The following is a 16,996-nucleotide window of genomic DNA, read 5'->3' on the forward strand; positions in this document are numbered from 1 at the left end:
GCCAGTGTGGCTGGAAGAAAAGGATAAGATGTCAGTGAGATGAAGGCAAGGAGGTCATTTTAAGGAAATTGCTTCTGACTGATAAAATGAGAGTTGTGACAGAGGCCAGGTGCAGTGGCTCACACCTGTAATCCCAGCACTTTGGGAGGCTGAGGCAGGCAGATCACCTGAGGTCGGGAGTTCAAGACCAACATGGAGAAACCCGTCTCTACTAAAAACACAAAACTTAGCTGGGCATGGTGGCGCATGCCTGTAATCCCAGCTACTCAGGAGGCTGAGGCAGGAGAATCACTTGAACCCAGGAGGCAGAGGTTGCAGTGAGCCGAGATCACACCATTGCACTCCAGCCTGGGCAACAAGAGCGAAACTCTGTCTCAAAAAAAAAAAAAAAAAAAAAAAAGCTGTGACAGGTTACCAGGCAGACGAACAACATGAACTTGTCAGGTTCCGTGTTGGGAACAGGCTGAGAGACAATGAAATAGCAAGGGATGTGGACTGTTTGGGCCAGAAGGCAGGGATAGGGGTGGTGAGAAATTGTCTGATACTACATTAGTTTTTGAGGAAAAAAAATTAGAGAAAGCAACCCTGTGGTTGTTTTTGAGAAGGGCTTGAAGTCATGGCGATAGGATGAAACCATAGCCTTTTGGCCTGAGCAAACAGAAGAATGGAAGTCCTTCTGATGAGGTGGGTATGGCATGTTAGGGAGGGCGGGTTGGGAGCGTGAAGTGTCCATGGACACCTGTGGGGGTGTTAGGTGGTGCAGGAGGGGTTCTGGCTAAGGAGATAAATGTGGGGACCTGTCCACATACCAGAAAGCATTTTGACACTGGATAACTTCACCAAGGGAGTGAGAATATGGAGAAAAAAGATGAGGCTCAAGGGCTGGGTCTTGGCAATATCAAGAGGCCATAGAGGAGAACTCCACAAAGGAGAGCAAGCAGGGAGGTCAGTGATGAAGGAGGTAACCTAAACGCCAAGCGGAGGGAGTTGATCAGGAGAAAAGAGGTCTCAATTGTGCCAACTAAATGTGAAGGGGCAAGTCTGAGGAGAGCTGCCCTGTGAATCTGGCAGAGTGGAAGGGCCCAGGGAAGGTTTCTTGATGAATGGGAGTGAACTCAGTGAGTCTGTAGACAGATGGGAATGATTTAGGAGAACACACACCTGCTGACTTGGGAGACAGAAAGGAAAGCTGCAGGAGACATGCCCTAGACAGAGGACTGGCTAAGGGGCTAAGTAGAGATATTTGCTTTAGGTAGGAACAAAGATGGTGCCCTAGGATCTCCGGTGAGGGGCTGGACTATGGGTTCAGATGCTCATGAGTGAGGAGACAAGACGGGGAGCCACTGACACTCTCATTGGATGCTCTGTCTCAGTGGCACAGAAGTCTATGATGAAAACTGAGAATTAGGACCAGGAGGAGGAATTGAGGTTGGAGGGCTTAGGAGAAGGAGAGGAGCAAAAATCACACAGCAGAATAAGTGGACCTGGAAGGCGTCATGCTACTTCCATGCAGTATAGGGTCCCCCTGGAGGTTGTCAGGTGGGGCCCCTCAGCGCCACTATAGAGCCTGCTGTGTGAATGCAAAGAGGATATGCTGTGAGAGAAGACAAAACAGAGCAGGCCTAACAAGTTTTCAACAAGACTGGAAACTCTTATCTAACTCAGGCTATGCCAGTACCTTCAGGAAGTTGCTCATTTTGGGTCACTTCCAAAGAGAAGTCATTGGCTGAAGCCAAGAAATCTAGAAACCTTTGCATCCACTTTGGGCTGAAAGTCAGTCTGCTTGCACGTGTGAAAATGTGAGAAGAAAGCAGTAGAGACTACATCCGAGTAGATAAAGCCTCCCCATGCTGCCATCTATACAGCCTGACTTTGCTTAAGAACTGTTATTAGTCCTCACTTAGCACTATACCTGAACTAGCTTCGCTCAACAACCAACTCTATGTTCTTTTCAGTACAGGCACGTATCTCTTGCAGAAAGGAAACAACGTTACAGGGCTCACTGTAGCTGATCCAGGTGCTCTGGGTCCCCCAGGTGCCTCTTGTTGGTAGCTCTCCCTGCGGCGGGCTCTGCCTCGGGTGCGAGTCCTTGCCCTACCAGGCATTGTGGTCCTGAAGGTGATGACCCTGAAGAACACAGTTACATCAGACATCTCTGTGGAGTTGCCTGGTGTCTTACTCTCTCTAGTGTTGCTACAACAGAATATCTGAGGCTGGGTAATTTGTAAAGGAAGAGGTGTGTTTGGCTCATCATTCTGGTGGCTGGAAAGTCCAAGACTGGGCAGCCCATCTGGTGAGGGTCTCATGCTGCTTCAACTCATGGTAGAAAAAGCAAAAGTGGGGGAGAGGTGTGGACAAAGACCACACGGCAAGAAGGGAAATGAGAGAAACTGAGGAAGCCCGACTCTAACAACCAGCTCAAGCAGGCACTAATCCAACTCACCTCCAAGGCAGGGAATTAACCTATTCATAAGGATTCCACCCCCAGGGCCCAAACACCTCCCAGTAGGCCCCACTTCCCAATGCTGCCACATTGGGGATCAAATTTCAGCCTGAGATTTGGTGGGGACAAGCCATATCCAAACCATAGCACCTGGTAATGTTTTTTTTCCCATTACTATTACTTCCAATAAAGCATCTGGTTACTAATGACACACATTCTCCTATCACACCAAAAAGACTGACTGCCCCCCAAGTCAGCAGAGAAGCATCCTGTAATAAAAGACAGGAGACCTGGTAAAACTTTTTTTTTTTTTTTGAGAGGGAGTCTTGCTCTGTCGCCCAGGCTGGAGTGCAGTGGCGCAATCTCAGCCCACTGCAACCTCTGCCTCCCAGGCTCAAGCAATTCCCCTGCCTCAGCCTCCTGAGGCACACACCACCGCACCCAGCTAGTTTTGTTTGTTTTTTATTTTGAGACAGAGTCTCACTCTGTTGCCCAGGCTGGAGTAGAGCGGGGAAATCTCGGCTCACTGCAACCTCCGCCTCCCGGGCTCAAGCGATTGTCCTGCCTCAGCCTCCTGAGTAGCTGGGATTACAGGCTCGCGCCACCAAGCCTGGCTAATTTTTGTATTTTTAGTAGAGACGGGGTTTCACCATGTTGGCTAGGCTGGTCGCGAACTCCTAACCTCAGGTGATCCACCCTCCTCAGCCTCCCAAAGTGCTGAGATTACAGGCGTGAACCACTGTGCTCGGTCAAACTTCTCTAGAAATTTAAGGAAACTATGGTTATCTTCCACACAGAGACTGACAAGACACTAGCGGTTACTATGCTTGTCTGTATGAGTCAGTTGAATACTGGGTTATTCTCACCTCCTAGGCATCCCCACAAGCACAGCAAGGAGCCCAGGTGCCCCCAGACCCTCCCACTCCACACTTAAACCTCAGCTCCCGCATCCTGAGTGGGACCTCCGCCCACCATCTCCTGCCTCGGCCCTTTGGACTCCGCTCCCACAGCTCACCTGCCCTCCTTCCACAAGAATTAGGCTGATCTGTGCGCTATGCACTGGTGCTCTGTGGCCTCGGGTTCCTGGTCCCAACCCCGCAGCGTCCCAGCGCTGATCTCCGCGGGTTCAGAGGCGCAAAGCGCCTTTTCCAAGAGGGAGAGCCTCTTGCCTTTCTGGGCACACAGCCCCGTGCCCCGCACCAGTCACCAAAATGGCCCGGGTAAATACACGGACCAGCCCAGCCTCCCGCAACACGTGCCGCACCCTCAGGAAGGCAGGAGTCGCCCCCGCCCCAATTCAGTTTCAACGCTGGGGTCACGGCCTCTTCTGGCGCCGCCTCCGTCTGGCCGAAAAAGGCCACGATGAGCTGCAGGTGGCGGACTCAAGAGATGCCGCGAAGTCTCCCAGGGATGGGAGTGGGGCTGGCTCGCCCTGCCTTCTTGCCTCACCATGTCTCACCCATTAACCATTCCGGGATTTATCTGTCAGGTGCCCTTACAAAACGATGTGCACTTGGAGCCCCAGGATGCGGCCATTACCACTTAGTAGCTTTAACCAACTCCCTGCTGGGGCCGGTGTAACTAAATGCAGCTGCTATGACCGTCCTTGGATTCAAACCTAGACGCACCCTTACTCATCTCGTAAGCACTGATCTCTACAAGTGGATCCGCTGTCATGGGTAAGCTTTCCAGTATTTCTTAAATAAAAATAAAATAAAAAACCTTATCTCTTGTATCCGCTTTTTCATCTATTTTTTCCACGTTTCTGTCATTCTTTTTGGCCTTGCCGTGTGTGTGTGTGTGTGTGTGTGTGTGTTTTGAGACGGGATCTCTCTCTTTTGCCCAGGCTGGAGTGCAACAATGCAATCTCCACTCACTGCAACCTCAACCTCCCGGGCTCAAGAAATCCTCCCACTTCCAGGCGTCCCAGTTGAGAAGATTTACAACAAAACTCAGCGGGAAAAGTTTGCCTGCCATGGCATGGCTGATGAAGACTACGAGTTTTAGCCAGTCTCAAGGGGCAGGGTTCTGTGAAAAGGAACAGTGTGGTTTGGGAAAAATAGATAAACTGAGCCTCGCTTGCCCTCGTGCCTGGGGGAGAGAGGCAACAAGTCTTAACAAACCAACATCTTTGAGAAAAGATAAACCTGGAGATAGTAACGTAAGGGAAAGCTGAGCCAGTTGTCCTATGGACAACTTATTTAAAAATATTTCAGGTATCAAAATTCTAGCTGTATGATTTGTTTTGAATTTTGTTTTTATTTTCAAGAGGGCAAGTGGATGGGAATTTGTCAGCGTTCTACCAGGCAAATTCACTGTTTCACTGAAATGTTTGGATTCTCTTAGCTACTGTATGCAAAGTCCGATTATATTGGTGTGTTTTTACAGTTGGGGTTTTGCAATAATTTCTGTATTTTAATATAAATTCCTAAACTCCCTCCCCTCTCCCCCATTTCAGGAATTTAAAATTAAGTAGAACAAAAAAACCAGCGCATCCGTTTGAGTTGTCACCCTATTGTCACGAGGATCAATTTTCATTAAACTTGAAGCAGTCATGGCTTTGGCAGTGTTTTGGTTCAGACACCTGTTCACAGAAAAGCATGATGGGAAAATACTTCCTGACTTGAGTCTTCCTTTTTAAATGTAAATTTGTATTTCTTTTTAATTATTTTAAAATGTTTAAACCTTTTTCTTGATCTTAAAGATCGTGTAGATTGGGGTCGGGGAGGGATGAAGGGCGAGTGAGTCTAAGGATAATGAAGTAATCAGTGACTGAAACCATTTTCCCATCCTTTGTTCTGAGCATTCGCTGTACTTTATCATCTTTTTCTTTTTAACCCTAATCTTTCACTTGAAAGATTTTATTGTATAAAAGTTCCACAGGTCAATAAATTTAGAGGAAAATGAGTATTTGGTCCAAAAAAAAAAAAAACGGAAAAATAATCAAGATTTTAGGGCTTTTATTTTTTCTTTTGTAATTGTGTAAAAAATGGAAAAAAAAAACATAAAAAGCAGAATTGTAATGTGAAGACATTTTTTGCTATAATCATTAGCTTTAGAGGCATTGTTAGTTTAGTGTGTGTGCAGAGTCCATTTCCCACATCTTTCCTCAAGTATCCTCTATTTTTATCATGAATTCGCTTTTGGTCAACTGTAGGTTATTTAAAATAAATTCCTACAACTTAATGGAAAAAAAAAAAAAGAAACCCTCCCACTTCAACCTCCTGGGTTCAAGAAATCCTCCCACTTCGGCCTCCAGAGTAGCTGGAACTGCAGGTGCTGCCACTACCCTTGGCTAATTTTTTAGTATTTTTTGTGGAGACGGGGTTTCACCATGTTGCCTGGGCTGGTCTTGAGCTCCTGAGCTCAAGCGATCATCCCACCTCAGCCTCCCGAATTTCTGGGATTACAGGTGTGAGCCACCATGCCTAGCCTAGATTTTTTTGTTGTTGTTTTTTTGAGATGGAGTCTGGCTCTGTTGCCCAGGCTGGAGTGCAGTGGTGCGATTTCGGCTCACTGCAAGCTCTGCCTGCTGGGTTCACGCCATTCTCCTGCCTCAGCCTCCCGAGTAGTTGAAAGAAAGTACAGGCGTCCGCCACCAGGCCTGGCTAATTTTTTTTGTATTTTTTTAGTAGAGATGGGGTTTTGCCATGTTAGCCAGGATGATCTCGATCTCCCGACCTTGTGATCCGCCTGCCTCAGCCTCCCAAAGTGCTGGGATTACAGGCGTGAGCCACCGCGCCGGGCCTAGCCTAGATATTTTTTAAAAATCACCAATTCTTTAATATTTTATCACAGTTACATCCAGATCCTTGATGTACACATTGAATACCTGTTAATTATGAGAAAAATAGTTATCTGGCACCGTTTCTTAACTAATCTTTGTCTTACTGCTTTGAAATTGCGCCATTATCCTATAGAAATCTGCATGCGTTCTCAGCTTGAATTCCAGACTCAGTTGTGAAAAGTTGGCCAGGCACAGAGTTTCATGCCTGGAATCCCAGCACTTTGGGAGGCTGAGGCAGGAGGATTGTTTGAGCCCAGTAGTTCAAGACTAGCCGGGGCAACATCAAGACACCGTCTCTAAAAAAAATTAAAAATTTAACTAGGATGGTGGTGCACACCTGTAGTCCCAGGTGCTTGGGAGTTTGAGGCAGGACAGGAGGATCGCTTGAGCCTGGGAGTTCAAGGCTGCAGTGGACTATGATCATACCACTGCACTCCAGCCTGGGTGACACAGTGAGACTCTGTCTCAAAAAATTCTGCACTGTGGTGCAGCAGTAACATATTTGTTTACTATATCTTGAAAATGTCCTAAAGATTTGAAAAGCCTGAACCTGCTAAGCACTTGAAAATTCCTGGCCAGCTGGGCGGGGTGGCTCAGGCCTGCAATCCCAGCACTTTGGGAGGCTGAGGTGGGTGGATAACCTGAGGTCAGGAGTTCGAGACCAGCCTGGCCAACATGATGAAACCCCGCCTCTATTAAAAAAAAAAAAAAAAATTAGCCAGGTGTGGTGATGTGTGCCTGTAATCCCAGCTACTTGGGAGACTGAGGGAGGAGAATTGCTTGAACCTGGCAGGCGGAGGTTGCAGTGAGCTGAGATCGAGCCATTGCATTCCAGCCTGGGCAACAAAGGTGAAACTCTGTCTCAAAAAAAAAAAAAAAAGTGAGGCCGGGCGCGGTGGCTCACGCTTGTAATCTCAGCACTTTGGGAGGCCGAGGCGGGCGGATCATGAGGTCAGGAGATCGAGACCACGGTGAAACCCTGTCTCTACTAAAAAATACAAAAACTTAGCCGGGCGTGGTGGCGGGCGCCTGTAGTCCCAGCTACTCGGAGAGGCTGAGGCAGGAGAATGGCGTGAACCCGGAAGGCGGAGCTTGCAGTGAGCTGAGATTGCGCCACTGCACTCCAGCCTGGGCCACAGAGCGAGACTCCGTCTCAAAAAAAAAAAAAAAAGTGCAAAGAGAAAAAGGAATAAAAAGACAAAGCAGAATATGTCCCAAGAACTGGGATAACTATAAAAGGTGTAACACACATAATGGGAATATCATAAGGAAAGAAAGGAACAGGAGAAGTATTTGAAATAATAATGACCGAAAATTTTCCAAAATTAAAAACAAATTAAATCACAGATCCAGGAAGTTCACAGAACACTAAGCAAGATAAATACCAGAAATTATACTCTAGGCATAATATTCAAACTTAAAGGACAGTGACTTGCCCAAGGTCACACAGTCAGCAAGTGACAGAAGTGGGATTAGAAGGCAAGCCTACCTATCCCCAGAGCCAACCTCCTTTGCCCCTCACCTGGGTTCCTTCCCAAGCTCACAGGCCAAAAGCCTGCAAACTGAGTCAGGAAAGAAGAATCCCTGTCCATCATTTCTCACTCTGGGGAAGGAAGGTAAAAAGAGTGCTCACATTCACTTTCAGGTCTGATAGACTCTCCTGCAACTACTTTTCTAAGGACAAATTGCTGTTTCCAATGGCTGATGGCTTCATCAGTGCAAAACTCTTATTGGGGACTGCACAGAGCTGACATTTGCCACTGTTTTGTGACCATCACAAAAAGAGTCCTATATTTTGTTTTCCCTTTTCCTTTTTTTTTTTTGTTGTTGTTTTTTGTGTTTTTTTTTTGAGATGGAGTCTTGCTCTATTGCCCAGGCTGGAGTGAGTGCAGTGGCACAATCTCGGCTCACTGCAACCTCCACCTCCCGGGTTCAAGTGATTCTCCTGCCTCAGCCTCCCAAGTAGCTGGGATTACAGAGGCACACCACCATGCCCAGCTAATTTTTGTATTTTTAGTAGGGACAGGGTTTCGTCATCTTGGCCAGGATGGTCTTGAACTCCTGACCTCGTGATCCACCCACCTCAGCATCCCAAAATGCTGGGATTACAGGCGTGAGCCCCCACTCCTGGCCTGTTTTCCCTTTTTCATTCTGCAGACATCAAAGGAAAACAAGAGGCAGGAAGGGCTGTGGCTGACAGCAATGTCTCCCTCGGCTCTTACCTCTGTGGGTGACAGGGCCAAAGCCTCACTGTCCTGCCAGCCACTGTGAACAGACAGTGTTCCCTGCCCCCAAAACACAGCTCTGCGGGTGGAGGAGGCCCAAGGAGAGAGATTTCATTTTCTGTCCCTCTTCTAGGGGCTGACAGCTTGGACAGTAGTTTCTCAGAAACAAACTTTATTCTCAAGGAGATGAGCGTGTCTGAACCTGGAATGTTTGGTTTTTCTCCCTGCTCCAGTCTCAGCCTTGGCCATGAGACAAGGTTTCCCCTTCGCCATCTGTGAAAGGCTCATTTTTGTTCCACGGGCTCAGCTTGTCTGTGCCTGGGACAAAGAGCCACGAGGTGGTGCTATTGTCTTAGGTTAACAAAAACGAGGCCAACTATACAGTCCTCTTTGGGTATCCACAGTCTGCCGCTGATACCAAAATCTGTGGATGCTCAAGTCCCTGATACAAAATGGTGTTGTATTTGTATACATCCTATGCACATCCTCCTGTATACCTTTAAATCATCACTAGATTATTTATGATACCTAATACCATGTAAATACTCTGTAAGTAGTTGTTATGTTGTGTTGTTTAAAGCAGGAATGTCCAATCTTTTGACTTCCCTGGGCCACATTGGAAGAATTTTTTTTTTTTTTTTTTTTTTTTTGAGACGGAGTCTCGTTCTGTCGCCCGGGCTGGAGCGCAGTGGCACGATCTCGGCTCACTGCAAGCTCCGCCTCCCGAGTTCACGCCGTTCTCCTGCCTCAGCCTCTCCGAGTAGCTGGGACTACAGGCGCCCGCCACCATGCCCGGCTAATTTTTTTTTTGTATTTTTAGTAGAGACGGGGTTTCACCGTGGTCTCGATCTCCTGACCTCGTGATCCGCCCGCCTCGGCCTCCCAAAGTGCTGGGATTACAAGCGTGAGCCACCGCGCCCGGCCGGAAGAATTGTTTTGGGCTACACATAAAATACAGTAACACGGCCAGGCGCCATAGCTCATGCCTATAATCCCAGCAGCTTGGGAGGCCGAGGCGGGTGGATCATGAGGTCAGGAGATCGAGACCATCCTAGCTAACATGGTGAAACCCTGTCTCTACTAAAAATATAAAAAATTAGCCAGGTGTGGTGGTGGGCGCCTGTAGTCCCAGCTGCTCGGGAGGCTGAGGCAGGAGAATGGCGTGGACCCGGGAGGCAGAGCTTGCAGTGAGCCGAGATCGTGCCACCGCACTCCAGCCTGGGCGACAGAGCGAAACTCCGTCTCAAAAAAAAATTTTTTTTTTTGAATAAAATCATGATAAGCACAATGAAAGAAGCAAAATGGGAAGGGGAAGCCTGCAGGGACCTGGATCCTCTGAACCCCAGAGGGAAGAAAGAGATTGACGTATGTGAGAACTGACTGGAGGGATTCAGAACAGGGGAAAGACTGGACATCCGCTTTACAAGGCTGTGGCAGTCGTCCAGGTAAGAGGCAGTGATATGGGCTGGCAAGTGGGAGTGGGAATAGAGGAAAGTAGACAGATTCAAGGCCCAAAGGCTTGCTGAATCAATCATACTCCACGGTGGAAAATTCAACGCTCTCCCCTGAGAGCAGGAACCAAACAAGAACGCTCCCTTTCACCACTTCCATTCAACATTGTCCTGAACATTTAGGCATGCCAATCAGGCAACATTATATATATATATATAATTTTTTTTTTTTTGAGACGGAGTCTCGCTGTGTCGCCCAGGCTGGAGTGCAGTGGCGCAATCTCGGCTCACTGCAAGCTCTGCCTCCTGGGTTCACGCCGTTCTCCCGCCTCAGCCTCTCCGAGTAGCTGGGACTACAGGCGCCTGCCACCACACCCGACTAATTTTTTTGTATTTTTAGTAGAGATGGGGTTTCACCGTGGTCTCGATCTCCTGACCTCATGATCCGCCCACCTTGGCCTCCCAAAGTGCTGGGATTACAATCGTGAGCCACCGTGCCCGGCCTTATATTAAAAAGAAGCAAAAGGCATCCAAGTTGGAAAGAAAGAAGTAAAACTATGTACATTCACACATATAGAAATACAACCTTATTTTTGTTGTTGTTGTTTTGTTTTGTTTTGAGATGGAGTCTCGCTCTGTTGCCCAAGCTGGAGTGCAGTGGTGCAATCTCAGCTCACTGCAACCTCTGCCTCCTGGGTTCAAGCAATTCTCTAGCCTCAGCCTCCAGAGCAGCTGGGATTACAGGCACTCACCACCATGCCTCGCTAATTTTTGTATTTTTAGTAGAGACCGTGTTGGCGAGGCTGGTCTTGAACTCCTGACCTCAGGTGATCCACCCGCCTCAGCCTCCCAAAGTGCTGGGATTACAGGCATGAGCCACAGCACCCGGCCTGAAATACAACCTTAAATATAAAAACTCTTAAGGAATCCACAGCACAGGCCAGGCACGGTGGCTCACGCCTGTAATCCCAGCACTTTGGGAGGCTGAGGCGGGTGGATCACGAGGTCAGGAGATGGAGACCATGCTGGCTCACATGGTGAAACCCTGTCTCTACTAAAAATACAAAAAAATTAGCCGGGCAAGGTGGCGGGTGCCTATATTCCCAGCTACTTGGGAGGCTGAGGCAGGAGAACGGTGTGAACCCGGGAGGCGGAGCTTGCAGTGAGCCGAGATTGCGCCACTGCACTCCAGCCTGAGTGACAGAGCGAGACTTCATCTCAAAAAATAATAATAATAACGAAAGAAAATAATATTTATGAATTACATATGTAATAAGGGTCTAGTATCCAGAACACATAAGGAATTTGTACAGCTCAATGACAAAAAGACAAACAACCCAATTAAAAATGGGCAAAGGACTTACATAGATGTTTCTCCAAAGAAGATACACAAATGGCTCTCAGCATGTGAAAAGATGTTCAACACGTTACTCATAGGGAAATGCAAACCAAAATGACAACGAGGTATCACTTCACACCCACTAGGATGACTATAATAATAATAAATTTTAAAAGTTTTGGCAAAGATATGCAAAAATTGAAATCCCCATACATTGCTGCTAGGAGTACAAAATGGTGTAGTCACTATGGGAGTTTGAAGGTTCCTAAAACGTTAAACATAAAATTACAGGCCAGGGCCGGGCACGCTGGCTCACGCCTGTAATCCCAGCACTTTGGGAGGCCGAGGTGGGTGGGTGGATCATGAGGTCAGGAGATCGAGACCATCCTGGCTAACACGGTGAAACCCCATCTCTACTAAAAAATTCACGAAATTAGCCGGGTGTGGTGGCTGGCGCCTGTAGTCCCAGCTACTTGGGAGGCTGAGGCAGGAGAATGGCGTGAACCGGGGAAGTGGAGCTTGCAGTGAGCTGAGATCATGCCACTGCACTCCAGTCTGGGCGACAGAGCAAGCCTCTGTCTCAAAAAAAAAAAAAAAAAAAAAATTACAGGCCAGGTGCAGTGGCCCACACCTGCAATCCCAGCACTTTGGGAGGCCAAGGTGGGTGGATCACCTGAGGTCAGAAGTTCGAGACCAGTCTGGTCAACATGGTGAAACCCTATCTCTACTAAAAATACAAAAATCAGCTGGGTGTGGTGGCGGACGCCTGAAATCTCAGCTACTTGGGAGGCTGAGGCATGAGAATCACTTGAAGCCAGGAAGTGAAAGTTGCAGTGAGCCGAGATCACGCCACCACACTGCAGCCTGGGCGAGAGCGAGACTCCGTCTCAATAAATAAATAAATAAATAAATAAATTTACGATATTACCCAGCAATTCCACTTCTAGGTATATACCCATGAGAATGAAAATGAAAATATTTGTAGACACAAAACCCAGTACACAAATATTCATGGCTGCACCATTCACATCAGCCAAAAGGTGGAAACTGTCTCCAAATGTCCATGAGCTGAGGAATGGATAAAGAAAATGTGGTCTAGGCCGGGTGCGGTGGCTCACGCCTGTAATCCCAGCACTCTAGGAGGCTGAGTCGGGCAGATCACGAGGTCAGGAGATTGAGATCATCCTGGCTAACATGGTGAAACCCCGTCTCTACTAAAAATACAAAAAATTAGCTGGGCGTGGTGTCGGGCACCTGTAGTCCCAGCTACTTGGGAGGCTGAGGCAGGAGAATGGAGTGAACCCGAGAGATGGAGCTTTCAGTGAGCTGAGATTGCACTACTGCACTCCAGCCTGGGTGACAGAGTGAGACTCCATCTCAAAAAAAAAAAAAAGAAAAGAAAAGAAAAGAAAATGTGGGCTGGGCGTGGTGGCTCACACTTGTAATCCCAGCACTTTGGGAGGCCGAGGCGGGCGGATCACGAGGTCAGGAGATCGAGACCACGGTGAAACCCCGTCTCTACTAAAAATACAAAAAATTAGCCGGGCATGGTGGCGAGCGCCTGTAGTCCCAGCTACTCGGAGAGGCTGAGGCAGGAGAATGGCGTGAACCCAGGAGGTGGAGCTTGCAGTGAGCCGAGATTGCGCCACTGCACTCCAGCCTGGGCGACAGAGCAAGACTGTCTCAAAAAAAAAAAAAAAGAAAATGTGGTCTAGCCATACAAGGGAATATTATTTAGCCATAAAAAGGAGTGAAGTACTGCCGGGCGCGGTGGCTCACGCCTGTAATCCCAGCACTTTGGGAGGCCGAGGCAGGCGGATCACGAGGTCAGGAGATCAAGACCATCCTGACTAACACGGTGAAACCCCATCTCTATTAAAAATACAAAAAATTGCCGGGCGTGGTGGCTCACGCTTGTATTGTAATCCCAGCACTTTGGGAGGCCGAGGCGGGCAGATCACGAGGTCAGGAGATCGAGACCACGGTGAAACCCCGTCTCTACTAAAAATACAAAAAATTAGCCGGGCGTGGTGGCAGGCGCCTGTAGTCCCAGCTACTAGGAGAGGCTGGGCAGGAGAATGGCGTGAACCCGGGAGGCGGAGCTTGAAGTGAGCCGAGATTGTGCCACTGCACTCCAGCCTGGGTGACAGAGCGAGACTCCGTCTCAAAAAAAATAAATAAATAAAAAATACAAAAAATTAGCCGGGCATGGTGGCAGGTGCCTGTAGTCCCAGCTACTGGGGAGGCTGAGGCAGGAGAATGGCGTGAACCCAGGTGGCAGAGCTTGCAGTGAGCCGAGATCGTGCCATTGCACTCCAGTCTGTGCAACAGTGCAAGACTCCATCTCAGAAAAAAAAAAAAAGGAGTGAAGTACTGATAAATGGTACAACATGTATGAACTTCAAAGACATTATGCTAAGTGAAAGAAGCCAGATCCAAAAGGTTGTATTGTATGGTTCCCCTTATATGGAAAGTCCAGACTAGGTAAACTCATAGAGACAGAAAGCAGATTAATGGCAGTCAGGGGCAACGAGAGTGACTATTTAATGGTTATGAGGTTTCCTTCTGGGGTAACGAAAGTATTGTGGAACTATGTAGTGGTGATAGTTGCACAATACTTGAATGTACTGAATGTCACTGATTTGTCCACTTTAAAATGCTTAAAATGGTGAATTTTATATGAATATTGCTATAATAAATTAAAAAGGGTTGCTGATGGATAGATTTGGGCTAAGAGTGTAGGAAGGAAATCAAGACTCTTCTGGTTACCTTTACAGAGTTAAGGGCTGAAGGGGCCTTAAGTGCTCACTGCACTCCGGTCATAACTGCATACTTGCCGGGCGCTGTGGTTCACACCTGTAATCCCAGCACTTTGGGAGGCTGAGGCGGGCGGATCACCTGAGGTCAGGAGTTCGAGACCAGCCTGGCCAACATGGTGAAGCCCCGTCTCTACTAAAAATACAAAAATTAACCAGGCGTGGTGGTGCACGCCTGTAATCCCAGCTACTCGGGGGGCTGAGGCAGAAGAATCGCTTGAACCCTGGAGACGGAGGTTGCAGTGAGCCAAGATCGTGACACTGCACTCTAGCCTGGCGACAGAATGAGACTCCATCTCAAAAATATATATATATATAACTATATAAACATATATATAAAACTATATAAATATATATAACTATATAAATATATATAACTATATAAATATATATATAACTATATATTTAACTATACATATGAATATATATGAATACATATATACATATATATGAATACATATATATACATATATATGTATATATATATGTATGACTGCACCTTTTCTCTTCTTTGTCTAGGCAAGCTCATCCCCACCTTGGGGACTTTGTACCTGTTTTCCCTTGCATGCACCTAAAATGATCTTCCTCCAACTCTCAGCCTCGCTGCGGCCCTCTCCATTCATAACTGAGTCATGCGCTGACCTCCCCAAATAGTTCCACAAGCCTGACTGGCTTCTTCCCATCTGTCACATCTCAGGCCTAACGTTACCTTCTCAACATCCTCACCCCGTGGACACTGACTATGACACCACCCAGCTCACATGCTTTATTGATCACATTGACCACAATCTGGTATTTTGCTGATGTGATCACTTTACTATTGCCTCTCTCTTCCCCCTAGCTCAAATGTGAGCTCCATGCAGGAAGTAATATCATGTGACTTATCCATACCATGCTTGTCACATTGTGGGCTCTCAAACAAAACACTGAAAAAACGAATGAATGAATGAATGAATGAATGAAACTCATCATAGAAAAAAAAAATCCAGCCTTAAGTGAAAATCAAGCAGAGAAAAGTTGAGATTGTCTATTTATGGGGAGAAAGCAGGGTTCTTTTACATCCTCGATTTTAGACTTGGAAATTTGTTACAATGAAATCACTTCACTCATCAACCCGCTGCTCACCAGGGCTGCTCATCAAAAGGAACCACCAGTCTTTCTCTAAAAATTCCCCTGGAGCCTCCCACCTTCATTCCTTGGCTCCAGGGTTCCCACACTCTCAGGGCCCACAGATTCTACTCACCATGACTGGATATTACCAGGTTTTGGCAATCTGCGAAATCACATTCATATCATTCACCTACCAATGAGTTCTTTCCTTCACGTGCTCACACAGCATCACCATCCCATCCTGTAAAATGCTCCTTGCTCCATACCTAGGAGGCCCTGTAAAAGAAATTCATAAACTTACTGTGGTGTCACTCACCACTCACCATCTGCAATGTTGACTTTTTTCTGTGCTGGCTCCCATCAGGGACCCAGGCGATGTCTGATGCTCATACATCACCAGCAAGAGCCCCATGAGAGCCAATGCTAATGGATGAAGTTCTGGGCCTGGAATACTCCCTAAACTTCCATTTCTTTTTTTTTTTTTTTTTTTGAGACGGAGTCTCGCTCTGTCACCCAGGCTGGAGTGCAGTGGCGCAATCTCGGCTCACTGCAAGCTCCGCCTCCCGAGTTCACGCCGTTCTCCTGCCTCAGCCTCTCCGAGTAGCTGGGACTACAGGCGCCCGCCACCACGCCCGGCTCACTTTTTTTTTTGTATTTTTAGTAGAGACAGGGTTTCACCATGGTCTCGATCTCCTGACCTCGTGATCCGCCCGCCTCGGCCTCCCAAAGTGCTGGGATTACAAGCGTGAGCCACCGTGCCTGGCCTCTAAACTTCCATTTCTGTGTTTTACGTAGTGGTGGCCCACCCCACCTGCTCAACCATGATTGGTTAAATCTAATCAGGGTCATCTGGTTTCTTTAGCAGATGCTCAATTATCCAGCATCCCTTGCAAAAAAAGTGATCAAGGCTGGCTGGGCGGAGTGGCTCACGCCTGTAATCCCAGCACTTTGGGAGGCTGAGGTGGGTGGATCACAAGGTCAGAAGATCGAAACCATCCTGGCTAACACGGCAAAACCCCGTCTCTACTAAAAATACAAAAAAATCAGCCGGGCATGGTGGTGGGCGCCTGTAGTCCCAGCTACTGGGGAGGCTGAGGCAAGAGAATGGCGTGAACCTGGGAGGCGGAGCTTGCAGTGAGCCGAGGTGGTGCCACTGCACTCCAGCCTGGGCGACAGAGCAAGACTCTGTCTCAAAAAAAAAAAAAAAAAAAGAAAGAAAGAAACAGATGCAGCTAATACCATCCTTTTCTTTCTGCACCAATATTGGGTATGAGATCTCAACTTGCGGCAGCCATTTTGAGGCCATGAGGCATCAAGCCACAAACCAAGAATGATGGAGTAAAATACAAAGAGCCTGGGTCGGTGATGCTCTCAATCAGCCAGCAAATCAATTCGTGGGGTGACTTATTCATTAGACACAGTATGCCTGGGGCTGACAATAATTTCAAGGGCCTATGAAAATGTTTTAATATATTTGGAAATCAGAAGGATAAACAGCCTGAGGGCACAGCCAATACAGGGAGGTGGGTACACCTGCCCTCCTTCAGGCCCTCACCATCCACACCCCTCCATTCTCTCCCAGCCATGTCCATAGATGTTAATGAATAGTGGTGTGCAATTTCAAAACGAGGCATCTCTATTCACATTTGCAGTGATGTCTAAGCCCCAAACGAACCAATAACATACTTCACTGCATCACCATTTACTCTACCCGTTACAGTTTCAAACAGTTTCGACCTTTGAAATTATATCCTGTGGAAGTAATTAAGGGTTCTCTTCAATTACAAAGGTGTTCACAATAGCAAAAGTGGAATCAATCAAAATG

The 16,996-nt window shown here is 47.4% G+C and overlaps 1 protein-coding gene across 1 annotated transcript in view; it reads right to left on the bottom strand.

The window, feature by feature from the left end:
* PIWIL3 (piwi like RNA-mediated gene silencing 3) overlaps nt 1-15,428 on the bottom strand; it is a 59,105-nt gene extending 43,677 nt beyond the window's left edge. Inside the window, exons 1-2 of the mRNA XM_055254257.2 lie at nt 15,366-15,428; nt 2,004-2,127 (exon numbers count right to left, since the gene is read on the bottom strand). Coding sequence (XP_055110232.2) covers nt 2,004-2,127; nt 15,366-15,406 — 165 coding nt within the window. The 5' untranslated portion in view covers nt 15,407-15,428. The remainder of the gene's footprint in view (nt 1-2,003; nt 2,128-15,365) is intronic.
* Nucleotides 15,429-16,996: the final 1,568 nt, after the last annotated feature.

The sequence above is a fragment of the Symphalangus syndactylus genome, chromosome 18 (assembly GCF_028878055.3).
Source record: "Symphalangus syndactylus isolate Jambi chromosome 18, NHGRI_mSymSyn1-v2.1_pri, whole genome shotgun sequence".
In the NCBI taxonomy this organism is placed as follows: Eukaryota; Metazoa; Chordata; class Mammalia; order Primates; family Hylobatidae; genus Symphalangus; species Symphalangus syndactylus.